This window comes from Chanodichthys erythropterus, chromosome 6 (assembly GCF_024489055.1).
Source record: "Chanodichthys erythropterus isolate Z2021 chromosome 6, ASM2448905v1, whole genome shotgun sequence".
Taxonomy (NCBI): domain Eukaryota; kingdom Metazoa; phylum Chordata; class Actinopteri; order Cypriniformes; family Xenocyprididae; genus Chanodichthys; species Chanodichthys erythropterus.
The window spans coordinates 5,782,253-5,806,507 of NC_090226.1; the positions used below are offsets into that span (position 1 = coordinate 5,782,253).

Genomic DNA, 24,255 nt, shown 5'->3' on the forward strand with positions numbered 1-24,255 from the left:
TCTGAAAGTGAAAATATACTTTTCATGCCAAGTCACAGTCTCTGCCACTTGAAGATAAATTTACACTTGAAACAGTGAGTCAAAGCAGAATGACAGTTTAACGAATTCAAGGTGAACTATCATTCCAATGGTAAGCTCCCGTTTTGTTCTTTCTCATACAATGTATAAGAAAGATGTAATTCAAAGCTACAGACTCAATCAAGATTGTACAATACTGTCTTTAGGGTGCTATGGATGTTTACAACCACTGTAAGTTTGCTTAGAACAGAACTATTTTAAATCAGAACTGAAAGTTTTATAAATATTTATTAATGTTACTGACTTTCCCTGCAGATAAATATCACCATTTTTTCTCTATCTGCTTTGGCCTGGGCTGTGGACTATTACTGTACAGGCCATTTTACTGTAAGAAGTATTTTTTGTTTGTTCCAGTATGAACAGCACAATGTGTCAACCTGTTTTATAGGTAGGCTAGTGTGTGCACTAGTTCTTCAGACTTTGAACTGAAGGGTGTGGTGTACTGAAACTATCATTACAATCTTTTATTTCTTCACAATTAAAGGCCTGTTCACACCAAGAACGATAACTTTGTTTATTATAATCGCGCGCTGCAATTTTGTCGTCTGTCGCTTTAAATGCTCGAGCTCTTTAAAGCTGGGTGGATTCTGATTGGCTGTCAATGTTTTTATCGTTCATCACCTGGAAATAAAAATCACTTGGAATCACTTTCGTTCTGAACGATACTGATACTCTGTGCAGCTATTGTTACAGTTGTGGTGTGAACTCTGAAATTCTTTTATATTTAGAACGATTTTAGAACTCTATGTTTATCATTATTGTTACAGTTACCGTCTTAAATGTACATTTCTTTTATCTACAAAGTCTTACACACGAGGAAAACACACTTTCAAAAGGTTTGTTTGAAGTGTTTTTAATGACAAAAAAAGTGTTTGAAATGTTTTTTTTTTTTTAAGTGCCTCCTTACTTGATAAATCAACATGTATCTTTGAGTCAATCATGATATTTTTTTCAAAATGTTCATCTTTTCTAGCCATTGTGGTGCCGTCAGTTCTTGGTGTGTTCTTCACAGTAACGTTTGAATTTGTGGGTGCATCCTTTGGTAAGATGTGTTATTAAAATGAATCAGAGTGCAAAATGGAAGATTTCAAATCTAAATGTAAATAAATAAATGCACAACATTGATTTAAAGGCCATTAAAATTACATTTAACTAACTTTTAACAGGTTTGCCAGCACATACCAGGAGATGTAAGGGTCGACCTTACCACTGGAAAGGTAACTTTATTGTCTTCAGACAAGTTGCCCATTCTTCAGGCCATTTGATAAATAAAAAAATAACTAAATAAATAAATGTTTTTTTTTAATATAAAATATCTTCTTCAGATGTCGTCTGGGGTTATTGTATGGCTTTATTTGTGACCATCCTCCATCTCAGATCTTATCATGGTATGTTAACCACACATCTTTATAACAAAGACAACACAAGGTTTCTTTGTGGTGCCCTGAAACCACACCGCACCTCTTCCTTCCAGCTCACAGTTTCAAAAGCACATCTTCTAGTTGGTGCCCCTTATGCATTTTGGAATTACTGTTTATTTCACAAATACATTAAATAGTAATACAAAGTTTGGGGTCAGTATGCATTAAATTGAACATATTTGTATACTGGATATTTCTGTTTTCAAATAAATGCTGTTCTTTTGAACTTTATATATTGGTGAGCATAAGAGAACAGCTTTCAAAAACATCAAATAATCTTACTGACCCCAAACTTTCGAACAGTAGTGTATATAATGCAATAATATAATGAAATAATCTAAGTTTTAAACTTTTTTTTTTTCAGTTTATACACTGTCTTGTGGCTGGGGCCTCGTTGTGTTTGCCTTAAGAGGAGCAGTACGCAGATATAATGCTCTACGGTGAGAACTTTGTCTTGATTATGTATTGGACCTTATATGAATTATACTGCAGGGATTCGTCATGTGTGGCATTGGAGTAGCATGTATTCACCCTACAAAGAGTTTACTGTTCCTGGTTTTTAAATAGGAGGAGATGGCGTTACCGTCACTGAAATTAAATTAGTGTTCACTAAAGGTAAGAAAGGAAAAATTTATTTATTTTTTTATCTGATTTAATTTTAATATTATTATTAGTAGTAGTAGTACTTTTTATACCAGAAATATGATCATTGTCAATGTCTGTTGCAGGTGTCCATCTGTGCATTCATCCACATTTATAACAATGCAAATGTGATTTAATTTTGTACTAATTACAATATCTGCCTCCAAAACAATGTATTAATATTGTTTTCTTATTTATGTTACCTTTTACATTTTGTTGTTTCGTGTTGTTTACAGGTACACTATGTAACTTTTGTCCCTCTAGTGGTTAAAAACAAAACTGCATGTATTACAATAAACTCAGGCAAAATTTGTGTGTAATAAAATACCTTACTCACCTGTTGAGTAATGAAAACGCTGTTTCGCCATTTCCGCGTCACCTTTACAATAATTCAATATAATAAGATAGAATAATACATTCTACATAAATGATGTAGAAGATGTCTCTTTTTTACTTTATATAAAAGTATAGTTTATTTGTTTACTGAAAACCTATTAAATGGACTATAATAGGCCTATACATTCTACATAAATGTTGTGAAAGATGCCTTTTTCACTTTGTATAAAAGTAAAGTTTAGTATTGTAGGCATTTTATATAGCAAATAAATGCATTCTTCTCATTTCTTTTAATATACAGCAGGTTCCCACTGAGACAACTTACCCCAAAGAGCGTGACAACATGCCCCAATAGTGGCTTGTGTGTTCTTAAATGACCTGTGCCATGGAAATGCTCAAAACTTACTTTCTAAAATAAACCCTCCCAAGAAATTCACTGAAGCTTGTGACAACTAGCCCCGGCGCCTCTCCTATTAGTGTGAATAAAACAGGCGACACATTCATTAACTCTCAAACTCAAATGAAGAGGGCTTTAATCAATGACTTGTTGAGATACATAGAAAAATAACAGAGGAAGTGTTTGTTGTAGATTAAAGTTCAGATATAACAGCACGTTCCGGACGCTGATGGTTCCATCCATCTCTCATCTTCTCAAGTTTCATGCTTATAACACCACAAAAATGCTACTCCATCTTTGTAAACATAGAGACCAAACTACAAACGGTTTCACAGAAGACAACCATCAACTGAACACTTTGAATCAAAGCACCCTACTGACATTCTCATTTGATTGTCTTTTTCTTTTTTTCTTAAGACTACACTCTAATGTAACATCAAATCATTTTTCACACACATATCTGTTCCTGTGAAATCCAGCCCCGCCCGTTGTCATAGCTACACCATAACAATATAAAAGTATTAAAATATGCAAACAATTTTATTGTTGGGTCTTATCAAATGACAGTTAAAAACACAAGTGACACATTATACAGCATACTGACGTTTTCTGAGATGATGGTGTAAAATACGTCTAAGCATCGCTAACCTTTGAGTTTCAATTCAACACTAAATTGTTTGCTTTCAAGTCCTTTCATAATTCAGTTAATTCCAGATGGACAAAATCAAATTCCCTACTTCAATATTTTTCTCATTTAAAAACCTGTGTTGCTTGAAATACATCACATTATGTGAGTAAAAATGGTTGCAAATGTTGATTTTACACTGTCAGTGACTGTTAGCACAGGAGTAGAGCTAGAAAAGGACTCCTGTATGTTTATTTGTATGTAAACTAGCATTCAAAAGTGTGAAGTAGGTAAGATTTTTAATGTTTTTGAAAGAAATCTCTGATTCTCACCAAGGCTGCATCTGTTCAATCAATAAAACAGTGTAAATAGTAATATTGTGAAATATTCTTAAAAAAAAATTATATAACTGTTTTCTACTTTATTATGTTTTAAAATGTAATTTATTCCTGTGATATCAAAGCATCATTACTCCAGTCTTCAGAGTCACATGATCCTTCAGAAATCATTCTAATATGCTGATTTCTTATTATTATCAATGTTGGAAATAGTTGTGCTGCTTAATATTTTTGTGGAAACACTACATTTCTTTCAGGATCCTTTGATGAATAGAAAAGAATAGCATTTATTTGAAATAGAAAACTTTTATAACATAATGTCTTTACTGTCACCTTTGATCAATTTAATGCATCATTGCTGAATAAAAGTATTAATTTCTTTAAAAAAGAAAATCTTACCCCAAACTTTTGAAGAATTAGCAAGGAAAACAAAAAATGAAATGTGAACGTTACTTTAAAATGTACACCACATATCTCACATTACTAGTATACTCACATTAGGGTCATTCACAGTGAACGAGGTGGAGGGAGGGGCCACAATCTGAAGAGGAGGAGTCTTGTGACAGTGTTTGTGGAGCTGGTTATTCAATTGATTTGGATGGAGTGGGCGGGGCAAAGAGAACAGGTTCACTTGGCGTTGGCCGAGCTGCTGAGCATCTTCCTGACCATCTGTGCGATGGAGTCGCGGTCAATGCCGTAGATTTTGATAAGGTCAGACATCTTGCCGCTGCGGGGAACGTGAGTGACAGCCAGACGCTGGAGAGTGAAGCCAGGCTCATTCACGATAGCGGAGCACACCGCCTCCCCCAGGCCACCTGTGCAATTACAGCATGTAAATATGATAATGGGGCTGTAAGTGATTTTTAAGCAATACCACACAAAATTAGCCTACTTTCTGACAGATATCATTGAAATAGGGAAATCATGTCTTGTCTTTGTGAGGTCAGTTGTGTAGGGACTAAGTGCCAGACTTACTAAACAGGGCAAATTAGAAAGAGAGCGCAATAGGAATAGGAATGGAAATTTGTGTGCGTGATAATCCGACGACGTGCAAATTAAAGAACACAGATGCAGCGGATCATTTTAATAAAGACCAACCTAATCTACCAAGAGCAACACAAATTAGTGTCTGGTTTAAGACATGCTGTTTTGGGGCAGTAAATAATAATGGGGCAAATAACAGTAAATTGACTAGCGCAAACCTTAGTAAATGACCTTGCATGATTCATTTAAATACTCTCCTCCCATAAATTTTGCGTCTGAAAAGGAGACTCCTACAAATGCATGTGCAATAACATCAGCTGCAAAAATAACTGTGCTCACACCTTTTCAGTGGCTTATTTTTCACTGCGTGTCTTTAGTAAATCCCGACAGTAGTTTTTTAATGCCAAACAGGCTGTTAGTAAATCTGGCCCATAGAATTTTATACAATGTAATTTCTTGTTGTAATGTAAAAAAAATACTCTTTTACCTCATATAACATTCTAATATGCTGATTTGGTGCTCAAGAAATGTTCAATGTTGAAAACATTTTTGTGGAAACCTTAATTTTCTTCAGGATTCTTTGATGAATAGAAAGTTAAAAAACAGCATTTATTTGAAACATAAATCATTATAAATGTCTTCGCTGTCACTTTTGATCAATTTAATTTATCCCTGCTGAATTAAAGTATTATTTTTTTTTAAAGAAAAAAAAGAGTCTGAGGTTGTTTGCTGGTGTTATCTGGTTTAAACTGGTCTCATGCTGGTTAATTGGTTGCCAGATGACAATACCCAAAACCAGCAAAACAGACCAGCTTAAATGGATAGTTCACCCAAAAATGAAAATTACCCTATGATTTACTCACCCTTAAGCCATCCAAGGTTTATATGACTTTCTTCTTTCAATCAAATACAGTCGGAGATATATTTAAAAATGCCCTAGCTCTTCCAAGCTTTATTATGGGAGTGAATGGGGGGTCCAATTTTGAAGCCAAAAATAGTGCATCCATCCATTGTAAAAGTACTCCATACAGCTCCGGCGGGTTAATAAAGGTCTTTTGAAGCAAACCAATGTGTTTTTGTAAGAAAAATATCCATATTTAAAACTTCATAATCTAAAATAACTAGCTTCTGGCAGATGACCGTACACATACTGTGCAACAAGAGTAACCCCTGATGCGATTTATGACGCAGGATGTAGGAGTATCGTAAGCTTAGACGCCTCTCAAGATTTAAACAAATAGGGCTGGGCAACAAATTCAAGCTCCTCTTCTCTTATATCGAAATACTCTGACATTTCTATTTAAAGGTGCCGTAGAACGTCTTTTTAAAAGATGTAAAAAAAAGATGTCTAAGGTGTCCCCTGAATGTGTCTGTGAAGTTTCAGCTCAAAATACCCCATAGATATTTTATAAAATTTTTTAACTGCCTATTTTGGGGCATCATTAAATATGAGCCGATTCAGGCTGCGGCCCCTTTAAATGCTCACACTCCCCACCCACAGAGCTTGCGCTTGCCTTTAACACCATAAACAAAGTTCACACAGCTAATATAACCCTCAAAATGGATCTTTACAAAGTGTTCTACATGCAGCATGTCTAATCGCGTAAGTACAGTGTTTATTTTGATGTTTACATTTGATTCTGAATGAGTTTGATAGTGCTCCATGGCTAAAGCTAACATTACACACTGTTGGAGAGATTTATAAAGAATGAAGTTGTGTTTATGAATTATACAGACTGCAAGTGTTTAAAAATGAAAATAGTGACGCTCTTGTCTCCGTGAATACAGTAATAAACGATGGTAACTTTAACCACATTTAACAGTACATTAGCAACATGCTAACGAAACATTTAGAAAGACAATTTACAAATATCACTAAAAATATCATGTTATCATGGATCATGTCAGTTATTATCGCTCCATCTGCCATTTTTCACTATTGTTCTTGCTTGCTTACCTAGTCTGATGATTCAGCTGTGCACAGATCCAGACGTTAATACTGCCTGCCCTTGTGTAATGCCTTGAACATGAGCTGGTATGTGCAAATATTGGGGGTGTACATATTTATGATCCCGACTGTTACGTAACAGTTGGTGTTATGTTGAGATTCGCCTGTTCTTCGGAGGTCTTTTAAACAAATGAGATTTATGTAAGGAGGAGGAGGAAACAATGGAGTTTGAGACTCACTGTATGTCATTTCCATGTACTGAAATCTTGTTATTCAACTATGCCAAGATAAATTCAATTTTGTAATTCTAGGGCACCTTTAAAATTCCTCGTTTTATGTGTCTAATTTGGCCAGGCTCCGTGTTCGTCATTACATCATGCGTCGGGTCAGGGGTTACTCTTCCAGCCGTCTGCCTAAAGCTAGTTATTATAGTTAATAATGTTTTAATACAGATTTTTTTTTTTTTTCCACAAAAACCCATTGCTACACTTCAGAAAGTCTTTATTAACTTTTTAATATTTACCCATAAGGATTTTAAAAAAAAGTTTTTTTTTAAAGAGTTATAAGCCATGAAACAAACCAACCAGCTATAAGGTGAATCGCAACATTGCAAACTTTCATTTAAAGCATTTGAAAATGTGTCAAAAAGACCAGACCTGTGTACTTAACTTCTTTAACGAGAGAAAGAACCATGTGGAGTACTTTTACGATGGATGATTGCATTTTTTTTGCTTCAAAATCGGACCCCCCATTCACTGCCATTACAACGCTTGGAAGAACCAGGATATTGTTAAATATATCTCCGATTGTGTTTGTCTGAAAAAAGATGTCATATACACCTAGGATGACTTGAGGTGAGTAAATCATGGAATAATTTTCATTTTTATCATTAATGAAGCATATTAGAATTGATCTCTCATTTTAAATTAGCATTCACCTGTGCATAAAGGTCACTGTTTGACCCTTCTGCAACATGTTTTGCTTTTTAAAAAATACATATATTATGTTCAGATGTCAGACATCATGCCTTAATAGACTATCCAAATCTCTTCATCCCTGCATGCCCCTGCTTTCAACCTTGCTGCAATCACATGTTCTCTCTGTCCATCTCTATCCTCTTTCTCTCCCGCGGGGCAGAGGGGATGTTTGCTTTCAGAATGAATTTGGATGTTAAATTCTCTCTCTCTCTCGTCCAGCCTCACTCCTCCTCTGGCACGCAGGCAGCAATGCCAGGTCCAGGGCCGTCTGTGTTATCTAGGTCACAACAAGCCCTGAGGGCGTACGTTTGCTTAAGGAGACCTGACAGCCCTTCGCTTCTCTGTGTCTTTTTTCCCCTGAATGAACAGAATGAGACACAGCCAAAAAAAAAAAAAAAATCAACCGATCATGACAACACAATGCCTCTCGCTCCCTGATCCAATGACAATTAGCCAACACATCATGTTTCTTCCAGCCAGCCAATTGCACACTGCCACAACCTCACTCAAGGCCTCACTGACCGATACAACCCTCCTCTGTTGGACGTGCTGTTCATGCCACTTTGATGTGTAGCCATGCCGAAATGTGTGCCTGAGACAAGGGATAATGTGCAATAAGCTTGAAACCTACCTTCATAATAGTGATCCTCAACCGTGATGACACGCCCCCGGGTGACGCGCACATGGTCGATGATGGTTTTGGCATCCAGGGGTTTGATTGTAAATGGATCGATCACTCTGATGTAAATCTTCTCTGTAGAATGACACACACAGCACATGTCAGGTGGAGAGTATATATAGCAACATCACAATAACAAGTGAATATGAAAGAAAAGTTGAATGGGAGATAGACTATGGACGACGTGGGAAAACAATTAAGAATTTGTTCCGTGGCCACAATTAAAGGGATAGTTCACCTATTTACTCACATTCATGTTGTTTCAAACCTGTATGAGTTTCTTTCTTCTGTTGAACACAAAAGAAGATATTTTGAAGAATGTTGGTAACCAAACAGTTAATGGAACCCATTCACTTTCATAGTAGGAAAAAAAATACTGTCTGGTTTCAAACATTCTTTAAAATATCTTCTTTTGTGTTCAACAGAAGAATGAAACTCATACAGGTTTGAAACAACTTGAGGGTGAGTAAATGATGACAGAATTTTTGGGTGAACTATCCCTTTAACTAAAACGAGGAAACAAATTCTTATTCATGGCCATGATATAGAGTAGTGGCCAAAAGGTGAAGTCTGGTCTAAGAAAATTGACATCTTCACCCTTTATTAAATCTTAACATTTTTTATTTGAATAATATTACATAGTTGTGTGTGGAGTCAATTGTTTTATTTGTGATAATGCAATGAAACATGCCAAATTGTGCGGACATCATTTTTGGCCAGGCTGTTATTCTTAGAAATTATAAAGACATGCAAAAACAAGAGAGAACCAATAAAATATTAATAACTGATTACGTTGTAGGCAATGTATGCATTTCCTATGAGCTTTTTGTTTTTCTCTGCAATTATTTGCATAGCAAAATAACATCTGTAGCTGTAGTTTTGTAGCCTTTTTTTTGCAAAATAAGATAAATACCTTAACCAAGTTTTGTGTTTTGCTTTTCCTTCATACTTAAAGCTTAATACACTTAAAACAAAACATTTAAAAAAAATAAAATACTTTCCTCATATTTTGATCATTTAATCGAACTTGTAGGGTCATAAAAAACAATTATCCCCTCCTTGACATCACTCTTGGCTACTATATATATATATATATATATATATATATATATATATATATATATATATATATATATATATATATATATATATATATATATATATATATATATATATATATATATAGTCAAACAAATTTATTCAGACACCTTGAACATTTCAGTCATTAATACAGTTTATTCACTGTAGTTTAAAAAAATTGTAATAAAATTTGACAAGGTCTCAGAGTTAAACTGTCAGAAAAAAATAATCTTAATTATGTCAAATAACACTTAAACAAAACGTGGTCAGGTCAAAGTGTCTGAATTTTTTTTTTCCCAAATTTGTATCAATTTTACAGGTAGTCCACTGTATGAAGAATTTTTGGGTATAATATGTCACAGTTTACTTTATTTTGCTATATATATATATATATATATTTATTTTTTCAGGATTTTACCTTTTTTGAGGTACTCAGCTGCTGCCAGAGCTTCATGGAGGGTCAGTCCAGCTCCGATCACTGTAACTTGATCTTCCTTACTCTGGCACACCACCTGATCAGGTAATTTATACATTTGCGGCACATTATCATACATCCTCATAAAATATTAAAAATGCCGCTAACCACAGTGAATTTATATAAATGTATGATTGAGTTGAGATTGATTGGAATCTATTTTATATCTCAATCAGACTCCAAAATATTTATTAGTAGTAAAATGTACCAAAACATATTAAATATCGAATGTTGACAAAGGGACATGCTTTACCTTGGCTTGGCCAACATGGAAGTCCTCATTGCTGTTGTAAATGATTGCAGTCTCTGGACGAGTGGTCCTGATGTAGCACACACCCTAAAGAAAGAAATAAACAAAATATAAATACTTTTTCTTATAGTTTTTAATAGGATTATTATTAGAATTGTCTCCCTTTCGATTCATTGTAATCTATGTACAGTATCTGTCTATCTGACAGTCTTTACAGTCTATCTATCTGTATATCTATCTAGCATTTTCAATTCAGTTATTAAACAATCTCTATTGTTCGACCACTCATAATAGGAGATATAACATGCCAACCTTTGTGTTGGCTGCAAGCTCCACAGCCTTTTCAGTAGACATGGCATCACTGGGGTAGAAAATGGTGGCAGTGGGGATGGCTCTAAAAATAGCCATGTCCTCCAGCCCCATGTGGGCCGGTCCGTCCTCTCCTGAAGCACACAAACACACACCAGCCACATACTGCCACTATTAATTTAGACCGAACAGCATTTGCACATCGGATATGTGAGGCAGGTGCACACACATGCGACATTCGAGCAGACAGACAGGCAGTCAGGCAGGTGTAACGACAGACGGAGTGGCATGCAGTGTACCTGTGCTAACGGAGGGGATGCCGGGTCACCCGGAGACAGCCTCCGAGATACACAGGGGGAGGGAGAGAGGGAGAAGGGGTTGTGCTAAGAGTCGCACCACCTCCAGACGACCAGGAGAACAAAACACACATTAGAAAGACAGATTTAGGAAAGAAGGGGTGAATTGCTCACAAATCTATTCAAAAACATCATAGTTAGAGTCACAGCTGCAGTGTGTGAGAGAAGAGAATAGAGTGCGACAGTCGGCTTCCGGAAGTAAAAACTCATTCATTTTCTTCATAAGGAAATTGATTTTTAACAATCTGTAAAGACAAACCTGCTGTGAGTTCTGAAGCATGCTTTTGTTTGCCTTCAGCCTGCATTATTTTTAAAATAATCATGTTTAACAGCTGGATTTGTGGTGGGAAACTACATTACCCATGATGCCGTACATAATTCCACCAATTAGAAATCACACCAAAATATATATGTATGTATATATATAATTTTGAATTACACTTAAAATATATTGTTTATATAGATATAATCAACAATTTTCAACAGTTCTTTCCCTCATTAAAGCAGTTACGTACACAAGTCTTGTCTTTTTATTACATTTTCAAATGCTTTAAATGAAAGTTTGCAATGTTGCGATTCACCTTATAGCTGGTTGGTTTGTTTTAATGGCTTATAACTCTTTAAATCCTTAAGGGTAAAATGAATGGAAAAAATACTTCCAGAACCAAGGCCACTGAAAAAGTGGGTGGGGACTAATGCACTCCATGGGAGGTGCAAGAAATGGGCAGGGCTTAAAAGGAAGCATTTTGATTGGAGAGTGAACCTGTCTGTTAGAAGGGGGTGGGGCTTAGATTGTGGCCTGTGAAACAAACGAGGCACTTCTTACCGACGGACAGGCCGCAGTGGGAACCACAGAGGTTTATGTTGCTGTCTGAGATGGCAGCCATGCGGAGCTGGTCATATGCGCGGGTGAAGAAGGTGGCCAGGCTGCTGGCGAACACGATGTTTCGCTCACGTGCGGCACAGCCTGTGGCAACGCTGACCTGTGAGAGATGGATGACGTTATGAAATCACATTCTGATCCTACAACATTTCCGATACAAACATACTTTCTTACTAATCAGACATATGGTTTTCATGTGGTGGATAATGACAGGCAAAAACTTTAGAAAGCAAAAACTTTGTTAAAAACTTTTAACAAAAGCAACCCTAACAAACAAACTCAATCCAGGAGGGCCAAAGACCTGCAGAGTTTAGCTCCAACTTGCCTCAACACACCTGTCTGGAAGTTTCTAGTATCGCCAGCAAGACCTTGATTAGCTGGTTCTGGTGTGTTTAATTAGGGTTGGAGCTAAACCCTGCAGGATATTGGCCCTTCAGGAGCAGGATTGGACACCCCTGATATAACCACTTTATTTTGAAATACTTTAAAAGAAATGATCCAAACCAAAAGGCATAATATTTTGTAATATACAGGCAGATGCATCAGACATAGGTAGTTTAATAGGTCATACCCCCTCATTCTTTAGTAGGTTGTAATATACTAGAGAAGAGACACATGGAATCTGCTAAACAAGAACTCCATTTTATTCTTCATTTCAAAGGAATTATCAACATGCAGCTCACACACTCGCTATCATTTCCTGTTTCCTGTATCAAATCCTCTCCATGCGACTCATCATCTAGAATATAACAGAGCCTCGGCCACAATAAAGGCTAAAATATATACACTATATAAATATATATATATACACACACAGGCATGAAAAAGTATGTGAACCCCTTGCAGAATCTGTGAAAATGAGAATTATTTTAATAAAATAAGAGGGATAATAAAAAATGCATGTTATTTTTTGTTTAGTACTGTCCTGAGTAAGGTATTTTATATAAAAGATGTTTGCATTTAGTTCACAAGACAAAACAATAGCTGAATTTATTAAAATAACCCCATTCATAAGTATGTGAACCATTGATTCTCAATACTGTGTGTGGTTACCTGATGATCCACGACTGTTTTTATGTTTTGTGATGGTTGTTCATGAGTCTCTTGTTTGTTCTGAGCAGTTAAACTGAGCTCTGTTCTTCAGAAAAATCCTCCAGCTCCTGCAGATTCATCAGTTTTCAAGCATTTTGCATATTTGAACCCTTTCCAGCAGTGACTGTATGATTTTGAGATTCATCTTTTCACACTGAGGATAATTCAGGGACTCAAACTCAACTATTAAAAAAGGTTCAAACATTCGCTGATGCTCCAGAAGGAAACGTGATGCATTAAGAGCTGAGGGGTGAAAACTGAACTAAATGCAAACATCTTTCATGTAAAATATCTTACTCAGGACAGTACTAAACAAAAAATAACAAGCATTTTTTATTATCCCTCTTATTTTATTAAAATAATTCTCATTTTCACAAATTCTGCAAGGGGTTCACATACTTTTTCATGCCACTGTATATATCAAATTAATCATTGTTGAATATATATATATATAATGTTCTTATAATGTTTTGAGTTTTGCTTGAAATATGTTTTGCTTGCAACATATAAGCTATTTTTTTCTTTAAAATACATACAGTCAAAATATATATATATATATATTTATATATTTTTACCAGTGGGTGCAGTTCATTTATATAAGTTAGGACAGCAAAATAAAGTAAACTGTGACATATTATACCAAAAGAAATTTCATATAATGGACTACCAGTAAAACTGATAAAAAATTTGGAACCAAAAATTATTCAGACACTTTGACCTGACCATGTTTTGCTTGAGTGTTTTCTGACATAATTAAGATTAATTTTTTCTGACAGTTTAACTCTGAGATCTTGTCATATTTTATTACCATTTTTTAAAACTATAGTTAACAAACTGTATTAATGAATGAAATGTTCAAGGTGTCTGAATAAATCTTGGTTTGACTATATTTTCTCACCTAATGCAATTGCATGTATACATTTAAAATGTGGATTAAGTATCCAAATACTTCTTGAAGCCCCTGCATTATATCGTTAAGCTATCAACAACTACAGTCATTGTAGTCGTTGACAGACTGACTGTAGTGCACGACTCCCTCATTAGTATGCATGCTAGGATCTATTAGTATATGTCCTCTAATTGGCCTTAGTATTGCTTCTGATTGGTTAACTGTGTGGAACAGATATGAACTCTGACCATTTAATTAGTATTTAGATTTTCAGCACGTCAGTCACGATCATGTCCCAAAACTCTAAATGACAAATGAGTGACCTACATTTTACCTACCACATGTACCAAGGGAACAATTACTATGTAGAGACAAAGCAGAAATATTTTGGCTTACAGCACAGATCATAAAGAATGTGCTTATGAGATGAAACGAAGGCAGTGCGGGTTTTCTGCATGGCTTCTCTGGGAAAGGCACTGCAGCAGGGCGTGGTGCAAAATGGAGCGTAAGTGGGTCACATCTTCACTGCTGCATTATGGATAGAGCGCATGTATTATTCAACAAACCAGCGACTTAGATGCTTTGAGGGGCATTTTACGTGGCCAATCCCATAGCTCTACTTTATGAGAACAATCTACGGAGTGTTTAAGGATATTTCATTCACTAAGCTAGTCTTTCAAATGTGCAGACCTTTGATTTGGCTTTTAAAACTGTCAAGGGAGCCAAAATGTAGCAATTAAAGGGGCACTTCACAGCTGACAAAACAGGCTTTCAATAAGACTTGGCTGTTTATGAACACTCTAAAAAATAATGTGTTGGCTCAACAACAAAAAAAAATTAACACAACAGTTTGCATCAATTGTTTTGAGATATGACAACTTTGAGTGAATTTACATTCAACTAACAAGCTACACTGACTCACTGAGTTAGATGAACTTAATAATTTGTAGCATAAACATAATAATAATAATAATAATAATAATAATAATAATAATAATAATAAAAATTAAGTCACTACAACTACCAGAGTTGTAGCCCTGGAACCAATTAATCTATTTCAGATCAAATCAACAGCTAGCATAGCACATGCTAACATGTCTTATTTAACATGTATATTTAATGAAAAAGTAAAATATTAGTTGTCAATGGCATTAGCACAGTCATTGCTTATAGAGTCAATGTAGTGTTATGTATCTACTCTTCAGCACAATGGTAACCACAAAAACGTCAACATTATATTTTAAATGCCAAACATAACAGATATTAAACACTAACAGGTCTTTCCCTTCACTAAAAACAAATAAATTAACACTTAATTTCAACATTTATCCAGTCCTATGCAAAGCATGCTGGGAACTAGAAATCCACTTCCTAATTTCCAAAGTTATTAAAACAATTTAGACAACAAAAAAGGACTGCACAAAAAAAAAAAATAAAAAAATATGAAGACAAAAAAAAAAAAAAAATAGCCAATTAATGCAGAAATTTGAGTTTAAATTACAGACGATATTTTGCCAAATAGGTAGGAAAACTTCAACACCCATACTGCACTGGGCATTTTGCCGTCCAAGGCCACTCCCACCAGGCCGCTATGGATACGTTTGACCAGTCAAATACCACCTTGCTTTAGTAGGAAATACTTCTTAGCAAACTTTTATGGCACTTTTGCACTGCGTGGTACTACTCGGCTCAGCATGGCATGTTCAAAGAGTATACATTTAGCAGGTGTCAATTACATTTTGTTTTCAGTAAAGTATCCAGCGTGTTTTGTTAATAACACTCTGTCGATCTGACTGTCTGTGGGCGGGGATAGACAAATGCGGAAATAATCTGTAGATTTCCCGAAAGCCCTGTAGCTGTCAAAAGTCCGCAGAGTGATCCAGCGGAATTTTGATGACAAATAAACAGGAATTTCTTGGTACAAGTAACACAGAGAATGAGTAGACATTGTTCATTTACATATGCTACAGAAAATATATATACATTACATTTTTACAAAATTTTTACTAGTTTTTAGTCTGATTTCCTAAAAAGAAGTACTTGGCATTTTTGGCATATTTTTTAATAATACTTCATAGTTTCCTACCATGTTCTGCTCTGCGCTGTAGCACTCAATGAAGCGGTTGGGATGCTCATTTTTAAAGATTTCAGAGTAGGTGAAATTTTTGGTGTCGACATCCATAGCCACCACTCGCTCGTTGTAACGTCCCAGCTTGGCCACAGCCATCCCATATGCCTTACAGGTGGCAATCTGTTGGAAAAGAACATGATGAAGAGAACATATATATAATCCATCCAACCATATTTTTTGCGTGGCTTGACCTCTCACCTTCTCTCCAGGTTTGTAGTTGGGAGCGCTGGGCATGCGGACATTGCGCAGACTCACAGGTGGAGCATCTTCAATGGGTGAAGCCGGGTACATGCGCTTGTTACTGTTGAGGATGCGGCTCTGGATGTCTCTCATGACACTCTCTGCCATGTCCTTTGACAGCACCTTGCCATGCCATCCCATCTTATCTTCTGCCACTGAGGACAACAACGTTTTTTTTTTGGTTTTTTTTGAACAAAGAAAGGTTATATAAATCATTACAAATTGGAACGTTATAGGATGAAATATACTGTACCAGGTATGCCTTTGCCCTTAATGGTCTTGGCAATGATGGCAGTGGGCTGGTGGCGTGGTTGGCTCATGGCTTTACACAGCTCCTCCACACTGTGGCCATCCACAATGATGGCATGCCACCTGAAAACACACCAAACAATGAACCGATTGATGAATTTACACTGCACACACACACACACACACACACACATTAGGTTTCCATATTTTTTAATTTCATAGACATAATTATACTCATAATGCTCTGCATTTTTACATTTTCAAAAAACATCATTTAGTGTGATTTATAAGCTGAGGGGATTTCGTAAATTGGCATCTTTGTGGGGACATTTTCAGGACCACAAACACACACACATTGATACACCCATCATTATGAGCACATTCCATAGGCGTAATTGTTTTTATACTGAGCTAATGACATTTTCTAGCCATTGACCCTAAACCTACTCATCACAGAAAACTTTCTGCATTTTACATTTTTGATTAATAATTGTTTAGTATGTTTATTTAATGTTTTGAATTATAAGGACATCGGCATGTCCTCATAATGAAGGGGGCATGGCCTAAAACCTAAATACCCACTACAATATAAGGACTTTGGGTACTAATAATATAGGTCAAACCAGTACACACACACACACACACACACACACACACACACACACACACACACACACACACACACACACACACACACACACACACACATAAATATACATGTAATACACATATATATCCCAGTGTTGTTATTGTTAACTAATACTAATAATACTACCTAAAAAAAATGTTTTTGGTAATTATAAAAAAAAAAAAAATTAATAAAATAGAAATTATAAAATTAGATGAAAAACTTAAACTTAAAGAAAATTAAACGTATTTACTCTTTTAATTAAACTATTTCAGTAAGTTGCATTTTTAATTTGCCAGTGTTGTTATTGTTAACTGGAAATTTTTTCAGTAAGTGAAATGAAGGTAAAATAGCATAAAATAAAATATAAATATTAGATGAAAAAACAAGTATTTATTTCAGTCAGTTGACAAGGCAACATTTGTAAATTTCTAATAATTACGAAAACTGAAATTAAAGCTATATAGATATATAAAATAAAGAATAAAAATGACAAAAGCACATAATAAAATAACTAAAATTTAAATAAAAAATGAAGTTATAAAAATAAAAGGGAATTCAAAATATTAATAAATACTACAATAGTGCTATTAATACTAAAATAACACTTATATCTCACTAAAAACAATAAAATGAACTAAATAAGACTAAATAACTAAATGAGCATTTCGTCACAGTCCAAAAAATCCAAGGAAAATATAATTTCTTTTTTTTTTTTTAGGATTGAAATATGACATGTTCTTGGCATGTTTTTCATAATTCACCCATACAGTATGTCATTTACTGTATCCAAGCTCTCTTGCCCAAAGGTACAGTGGTGAAATCTCATGGATCATCCTTTCTGGGGTTTGAACCTACAAGTTTTATTTCAGAGGTCTTCAACACTGTTGCTGGGAAAGTTTATTTCCAACCTGCTCCAGCACACCTGTCTGTGTATTTTGAGTTTAATTATCTGCTTCATATGTGTTTGATTAGGGTTGGAACTAAATTCTGCTGGGCAGTGGGTCTCCAAGAGCAGGGTTGAAGGAGCAAATTCCTTTAACCACCTCCATCCAACCTACCCAAAGGCTTCACAGCGTCTCTGGTACTTCTCCACATGGTGCTGCAGTGGTGCTGGATCACTCTGGCCCAGACGGTTGATGTCCAGTATGGCCAACAGATTGTCCAGCTGGTAGTAGGAAGCGAAGGACATGGCCTCCCATACGGCCCCCTCCGACATTTCTCCATCCCCCAGCAAACAGTACACATGGTAACTGCAAAAGAGAAAGGACAATTACATTTTTTGCGTTCGTAAAGACAAAGCCGTGGTGCTTGCATGTGCAAATTCGCCATCATGCCAACAGTGTTGTTAGTGGTTGCTGTATAGCTAAGCTGTTTGGAGTGTTTTAGCACATTGTTATGCGGTTGCTTGGACGATTCGGGTGGATGGTAATGTGTTTTGAGTGCTAGGGGATTTTTTTTTTTTTTTTTTTTTTGATGTGTTTGTTTCTTTTATATTTATATATATATATATGTCAATATTCTGGTCTCCAAGCTCTTCCTAAAACTTTTCAACCTAATATACTTTGTTTTTTCATCTATTAAAAGTGGTTTTTGGCCATTCAGACTCTTTCTATTCATCACAGTTTCCACAAAAATATGAAGCAGCACAACTGTTTTCAACACTGATAATAAGAAATGTTTCTTGAGCAGCAAATCAGCATATTAGAATGATTTCTGAAGGATCATGTGACACTGAAGACTGGAGAAATGATGCTGAAAATTCAGCTTTGCATCACAGGAATAAATTTTATTTTAAAATATATTCAAATAGAAAACAGTTATTGTAAATTGTAATAATATTTCATAATATTACTGTTTTTAATGTATTTTTAATCAAATAAATGCAGCCTTGGTGAGCAGATGAGACTTTAAAGAACATTTTAAAACTAAAACTGTGGTGAACATATTTTACTTTGGTTTATTTCATCTCTTTATTTTTTGTTTCGGCTTGCTTACTGATGTGTTAAATCTCATCACCGCCACCTTTTTAATACCACCTGACACTTTCCTGTCACACCAAATCCGTCTTTCACAAATGAGAAGAGATAGGTTCAATTGATTAGAAATCAGCTGGGATTTGAGTAAAATTGCTCTTACACATCACAGCAGGCATGATTCCTCATTCTCTGCACAGCAACGCTCACACAGATACAGATTATGTATTTATGAGCTTTTACGATGCATTATAAATAGAGAGTTGGCCACATTTTGAAAGGTCTGCACAAAAACTAGGTTTCAATTTGGGAATAATTTGTATGCTTATGCATAAATTGAATTCTATCCAAGATATAAAAATAACCGTGTGACGGCCGCTGGGGCTTTGATTATTAGAGCAGAAGAATCGCGAAAGCACAGCTTGACGGGAAAACTCCACACCCTTAAAATCTGCAGCACGCATCCACACAGACATACACACTTGAGACTGTAGTGAGCATTCAGATAAATACATTTTCTGCATCTTTGCGTATAATATTCAAGTTTTAAGCATCTGAGCACTAGGGTATTTTTTAAAGAGGACCTTTTCTGCTTTTTTACATTTTCCAATTTCTTTAGTGTATAAAGTTAATGTTTGAGCATGAAAAAGGTCTGCAAAGTTATAAAGCAAAAATTCACTCCAAAGGGACTTATTCCCTTATTATCAGTGTTTCTAACCTCCCTGAAATGCCTTGATTGTAGTGTGAAGTTTTCTTCCTGAAACAAACACGTCACAATATTCCTCAATGCAATAATTTCCAACCAAAGCATATGCAAAAAAAGGGGCAAGGTTGAAACTCGGGGTTATGGAAAGGGCATGACATTTCTGAAATACGCTTGAAGCAGTAGACCAATCGCAACACAACGGTCCAGCAGACCAATCAGAGAACATTGTGCTTTTCAGAAGGAGGGGCTTCATAGAGACAGGAACTAAACAGAGCGTTACTGACAGACTGGGAAGAGAGGTGCTGCAATATGTGCAAAATAATGTGTTTTTTTTAACATTCAAGCATGAAAACCTATTCTAATAGACCCCAAAAACTAAATCAAAACTGTCAAAAAGGGCATAATAGGTCCCCTTTAAAATAGATCAAGATTGTGTTTGTAATGAATCGCAAGCTATAAAGCTGTTTGTTTTTACTGTAGAGCTAATATATGCAGTTATCATTAACGTGTGGGTTTATGGGTAACATTCTTACCTGGATTTGTCAAAGTATTTAGCCGTATAGGCCATTCCACAGGCTACGCCCAGCCCTTGTCCCAGAGAGCCTGTGGCCACATCCACAAACTGCTGCTTCTGTCAAAACCACACACACTCACATCAGTGTTACATAAAATAACAGCTGTCATTGGTTAATGGCTCATGCATTTGAAGCCAGTTTAACCTGAAAAATCATTTATGACCCAATAAACTACAATATTTCTCACGGTGCTCCTAAATATTTTCTGCTCTGAGAGCAGGCAACTTTCATATCATTTTGATTGAATATGTCAAAAAAGAGCGTCTGGTCTTAGATGAGTGTGTGTGTGTTACTCACAGGTGTGGGGTGTCCCTCCAGAGTGGAGTCGACCTGACACATGCTCATGAGCTCAGACTCTTTCAGGAAGCCGATTTCCACCCACACAGAGTAGAGGATCGGAGCCGCATGACCCTGTGGGACGAAATTAAAAATAAATCTATGGGTCAACCACAATGCCACCATTATGCAATTATCCAACAATTACTTAACAACTTAAAAGGACAGTTTAACAGTTGATAACAATATTTAGCCCTGAATTATATTATATTATATTATGTGGATTTAATTATTATTTTTAAATTGTTAATTTTATTTAACATGTAGCATAGCCTTGAATTATTATATTATATTAATTATATTATATTATATTATATTATATTATATTATATTATATTATATTATATTATATTATATTATATTATATTATATTATATTATATGTATTTTATTATTATTTTTATATTATTTTATATTTAATTTATATTACCATTTATATTACCATAGTATGCCATTATCCAACAATTACTTAACTGCTTAAAAATATATATTACATTATATTATTTTTTATTATATTATTTATATTTTATTTAATTTATATTACCACCATTATGCAGTTATCAAAGAATTACTTATTTTAAAAAAAAAAAAAAAAAGACAGAAAAAAGTTTTTTCAACTGATAAACATATTTAGCATAGCCCTGTATTATTATATTATACAATATTATATTATTGGGCATTTGATTTTATTTTATTTTGTATTTTTTTATTTAATTTTATTTTATTACTACCATTATGCAATTATCAAACAATTACTTAAACTTAAAATATCAGTTTAACAATTGATAAACCTATTTAGTATAGCACTGTATTATTTTATAATATTATATGAATTTTACTATTATTTTTATTATATTATTTATATTTTATTTAATTAATATTACCACAATAATGCAATTATCCAACAATTGCTAACCAACATATGTTTATTAAAAACTAAAACATATTTAAACATATAAAACATTATATTATAAAACATATTTAGTATAGCATATTATTATGTATTTTTTATTATTAATTTTAATTAATAATTACTTTTATTTTAAATTATTTATATTTATTATTTATTTATATTTTAATATAAATTATATTATAGGCTTATTATATCTTGGACTCAATTATGTTTTTTTCATGGAACTCGTAGTACAATTAGTTATATTTATTATAGTTTAATTTTGGGTAGTCAAGGCCGGGTAATAAGATCAATATGTATATAACTGACCATCATAACTGACCTATGTCCATCATTTTGCACCCAATTTTCCTTAGGGTTTTGGCTTTTTGTACCATGTATTTTCTGCATTTACTATCGTAATACCGTGGTATTCGTCACTGTACATTGGAGTATGATGTAAAATTCAATTTGTATATAGATATGTTGATCATTCAATAGCACTATTTCAAAGTGCAATGGCATTATCATCACTGTACCATGGTACTGGCACAGTACTTTTTGAAAGGAAACTTAATAGACAAAATAAATGTAATTCTCCTGACTTACTGTCATCTTGGTTTAAACTTGAAATATTAAACCTGACACTTGAATAATCCCAGTTAGTTGTGTCTCTTCTCTTGTAACCTCACCTTGGAAAGGATGAAACGGTCATTGTTGGGGTTCTTGGGATCATCTGGCCTGTACTTCATAGTATGGAAGAAAAGCACAGACATGATCTCTGCTACACTGCAGCATGATGTTGGATGCCTGCCGAATAAAAGTGGAAAGACTCTGAAGGTTAGGATAGGTAAAGAGGTGGTAGTTTTATATTTAACTAATCATTTAGACATTTTTACCATGGTTTATTATGCAACATAAACAAATTATTGTCACACAGATGCACACAAAAGACATATAATTGAGCTTGTCAGGTTTGAATAAGACAATTAGTGACCGTCTATCCAAAAGGACGCCAAAGGTGATGTTTAATCCAGGATGCCCCACCGGCAACGCACTTGTGGCATAATCTAAAGCTTTGAGCAATCATACCACCCACTAACATCCATCTGCTTCAAGATTAGGTCACAGACAGCACTAAAAACCACATGCTGTGAGAAAGACTCGGCATCAGATCAAATCTTCACCTGCCAATCAGTGTTTTAAAATGCAATTTAATGTACTCAATCATCTACACATTTCAGATATGAATAACTGCGCCATTTGGATTCATGCGGCAGTTTACATAACAGCTCAGCAGTACCACTAGAAAACATACTTTGCCTGGAGGAAAGAACATGCCATTTGAAACAATGGTCATGGAAAACAACGATCATCTTCATGCACCCGTCTTAAAAACTTGTACTACATTATTGAAGTTTCTGTTTCAAATCATCCAGATTTAGATGTTTTTTAATAATTACAGATGCTAATGTTTTATTTATAAAAATAGAAATGGAGCATGGAATAAAGAAAATGAGTCAAACTAAAATGCAAAAAAGATTTTCCAATGAAGCATTACATATGCTTTACAAAAATTAAAAAAGAAGACTTCTTCACTAAATAGCAATGTAAAATATAATTGCTAATATTAAATTATGTATTTAGTATTGTTCTCAAACATTGCAAAAGTTGATTATAGGTGTATTCTATAAAACAACCCTTTTAATTGTCCCAAATTGAAAAGAACTAGCTGCAATTGCATTGCTGTAAAACAATTATTATTATTATTATTATTAATATCAATCCCACATGAAGTATAGTTGTTGTTAAAAACTAGTAAAATAAAGTAAAATAGTTCAAATAAATTACATTTTTAAAGTTCAATTTATAAAAAATTACAGAAAAAACTCTCAAAAATCCAGAATAAAATTTAATTTGTCCTTTTCCTAGCAGCATCATCTCACCATCTGTCTACTAAGGTTTAGAGGACAAAGATTACGCCTTGCATAAGGGTGTGCATGCAAGAGTGTGTTTGCTCACACACAACAGTCTATCTATCTATCTATCTATCTATCTATCTATCTATCTATCTATCTATCTATCTATCTATCTATCTATCTATCTATCTATCTGTCTATCTGTCTGTCTATCTATCTATCTATCTATCTATCTATCTATCTATCTATCTATCTATCTATCTATCTATCTATCTATCTATCTATCTATCTATCTATCTATCTGTCTTTCTATCTGTCTTTCTATCTATCCGTCTGTCTGTCTGTTAAAATAAGTCACATTAAAAAGACAGGTATTTGCAGAAAGTGTACCAACTCTTACCCGTTGCCCACTGCAGTGGTGGCTTTGATAGAGTTGATTCGGAGGCGATTGGCAATGTTTCTCAGCGCCTGCACGGTCTGCTGGTCTGGTTTGTGGTAGTCTTCCATGGGTTCAGCCTAATAGCACCACAGAATGAAAGGAGAGAATGAGGTTGAGGAGAGCACTGGTTGCGTGTCTGTGAGAGACAGAAAAAGGAGGAGGAGAGGAGAGGGAGGCTGCTTTATGCCAGCACACATACACACACTTTATAGTGTGCAACACAGGACGAGAGGCAATGTGCATTGGCTGTGACAGAGAAAGTGGGTGTGTGCTGAGGAGAGAGATTGAGAGAGACAGAGAGAGAGAGAGTAAAGAGGAAGAATCACTCATTATGACCTTTGGCTGCTGGATCTAAACTCATTACCAGATTAAAGATGCGCCTCAGTCTTTTGAGATTGTAAAGGAC

The 24,255-nt window shown here is 34.8% G+C and overlaps 1 protein-coding gene across 2 annotated transcripts; it reads right to left on the reverse strand.

Moving 5' to 3' along the window:
* Positions 1–2,953: 2,953 nt before the first annotated feature.
* On the reverse strand, positions 2,954–23,917 carry tkta (transketolase a). 2 transcript variants are annotated; one of them, XM_067387155.1, is made up of 14 exons: positions 23,811–23,917; positions 22,184–22,301; positions 20,562–20,675; positions 20,223–20,320; positions 18,069–18,260; positions 16,384–16,502; positions 16,089–16,285; positions 15,846–16,010; positions 11,722–11,878; positions 10,543–10,673; positions 10,234–10,317; positions 9,924–10,017; positions 8,378–8,500; positions 2,954–4,652 (listed from the first exon to the last, which is right to left on the reverse strand). In XM_067387155.1, the coding sequence occupies exons 1-14, from the start codon at positions 23,915–23,917 to the stop codon at positions 4,465–4,467; spliced, it is 1,887 nt and encodes a 628-aa protein (XP_067243256.1). In that variant the 3' UTR covers positions 2,954–4,464. The 2 variants fall into 2 exon arrangements, with proteins under 2 accessions (XP_067243256.1, XP_067243257.1); XM_067387156.1 differs by lacking the exon at positions 20,562–20,675 and having other exon boundaries at positions 9,924–10,005; positions 10,225–10,317; positions 23,811–23,867.
* Positions 23,918–24,255: the final 338 nt, after the last annotated feature.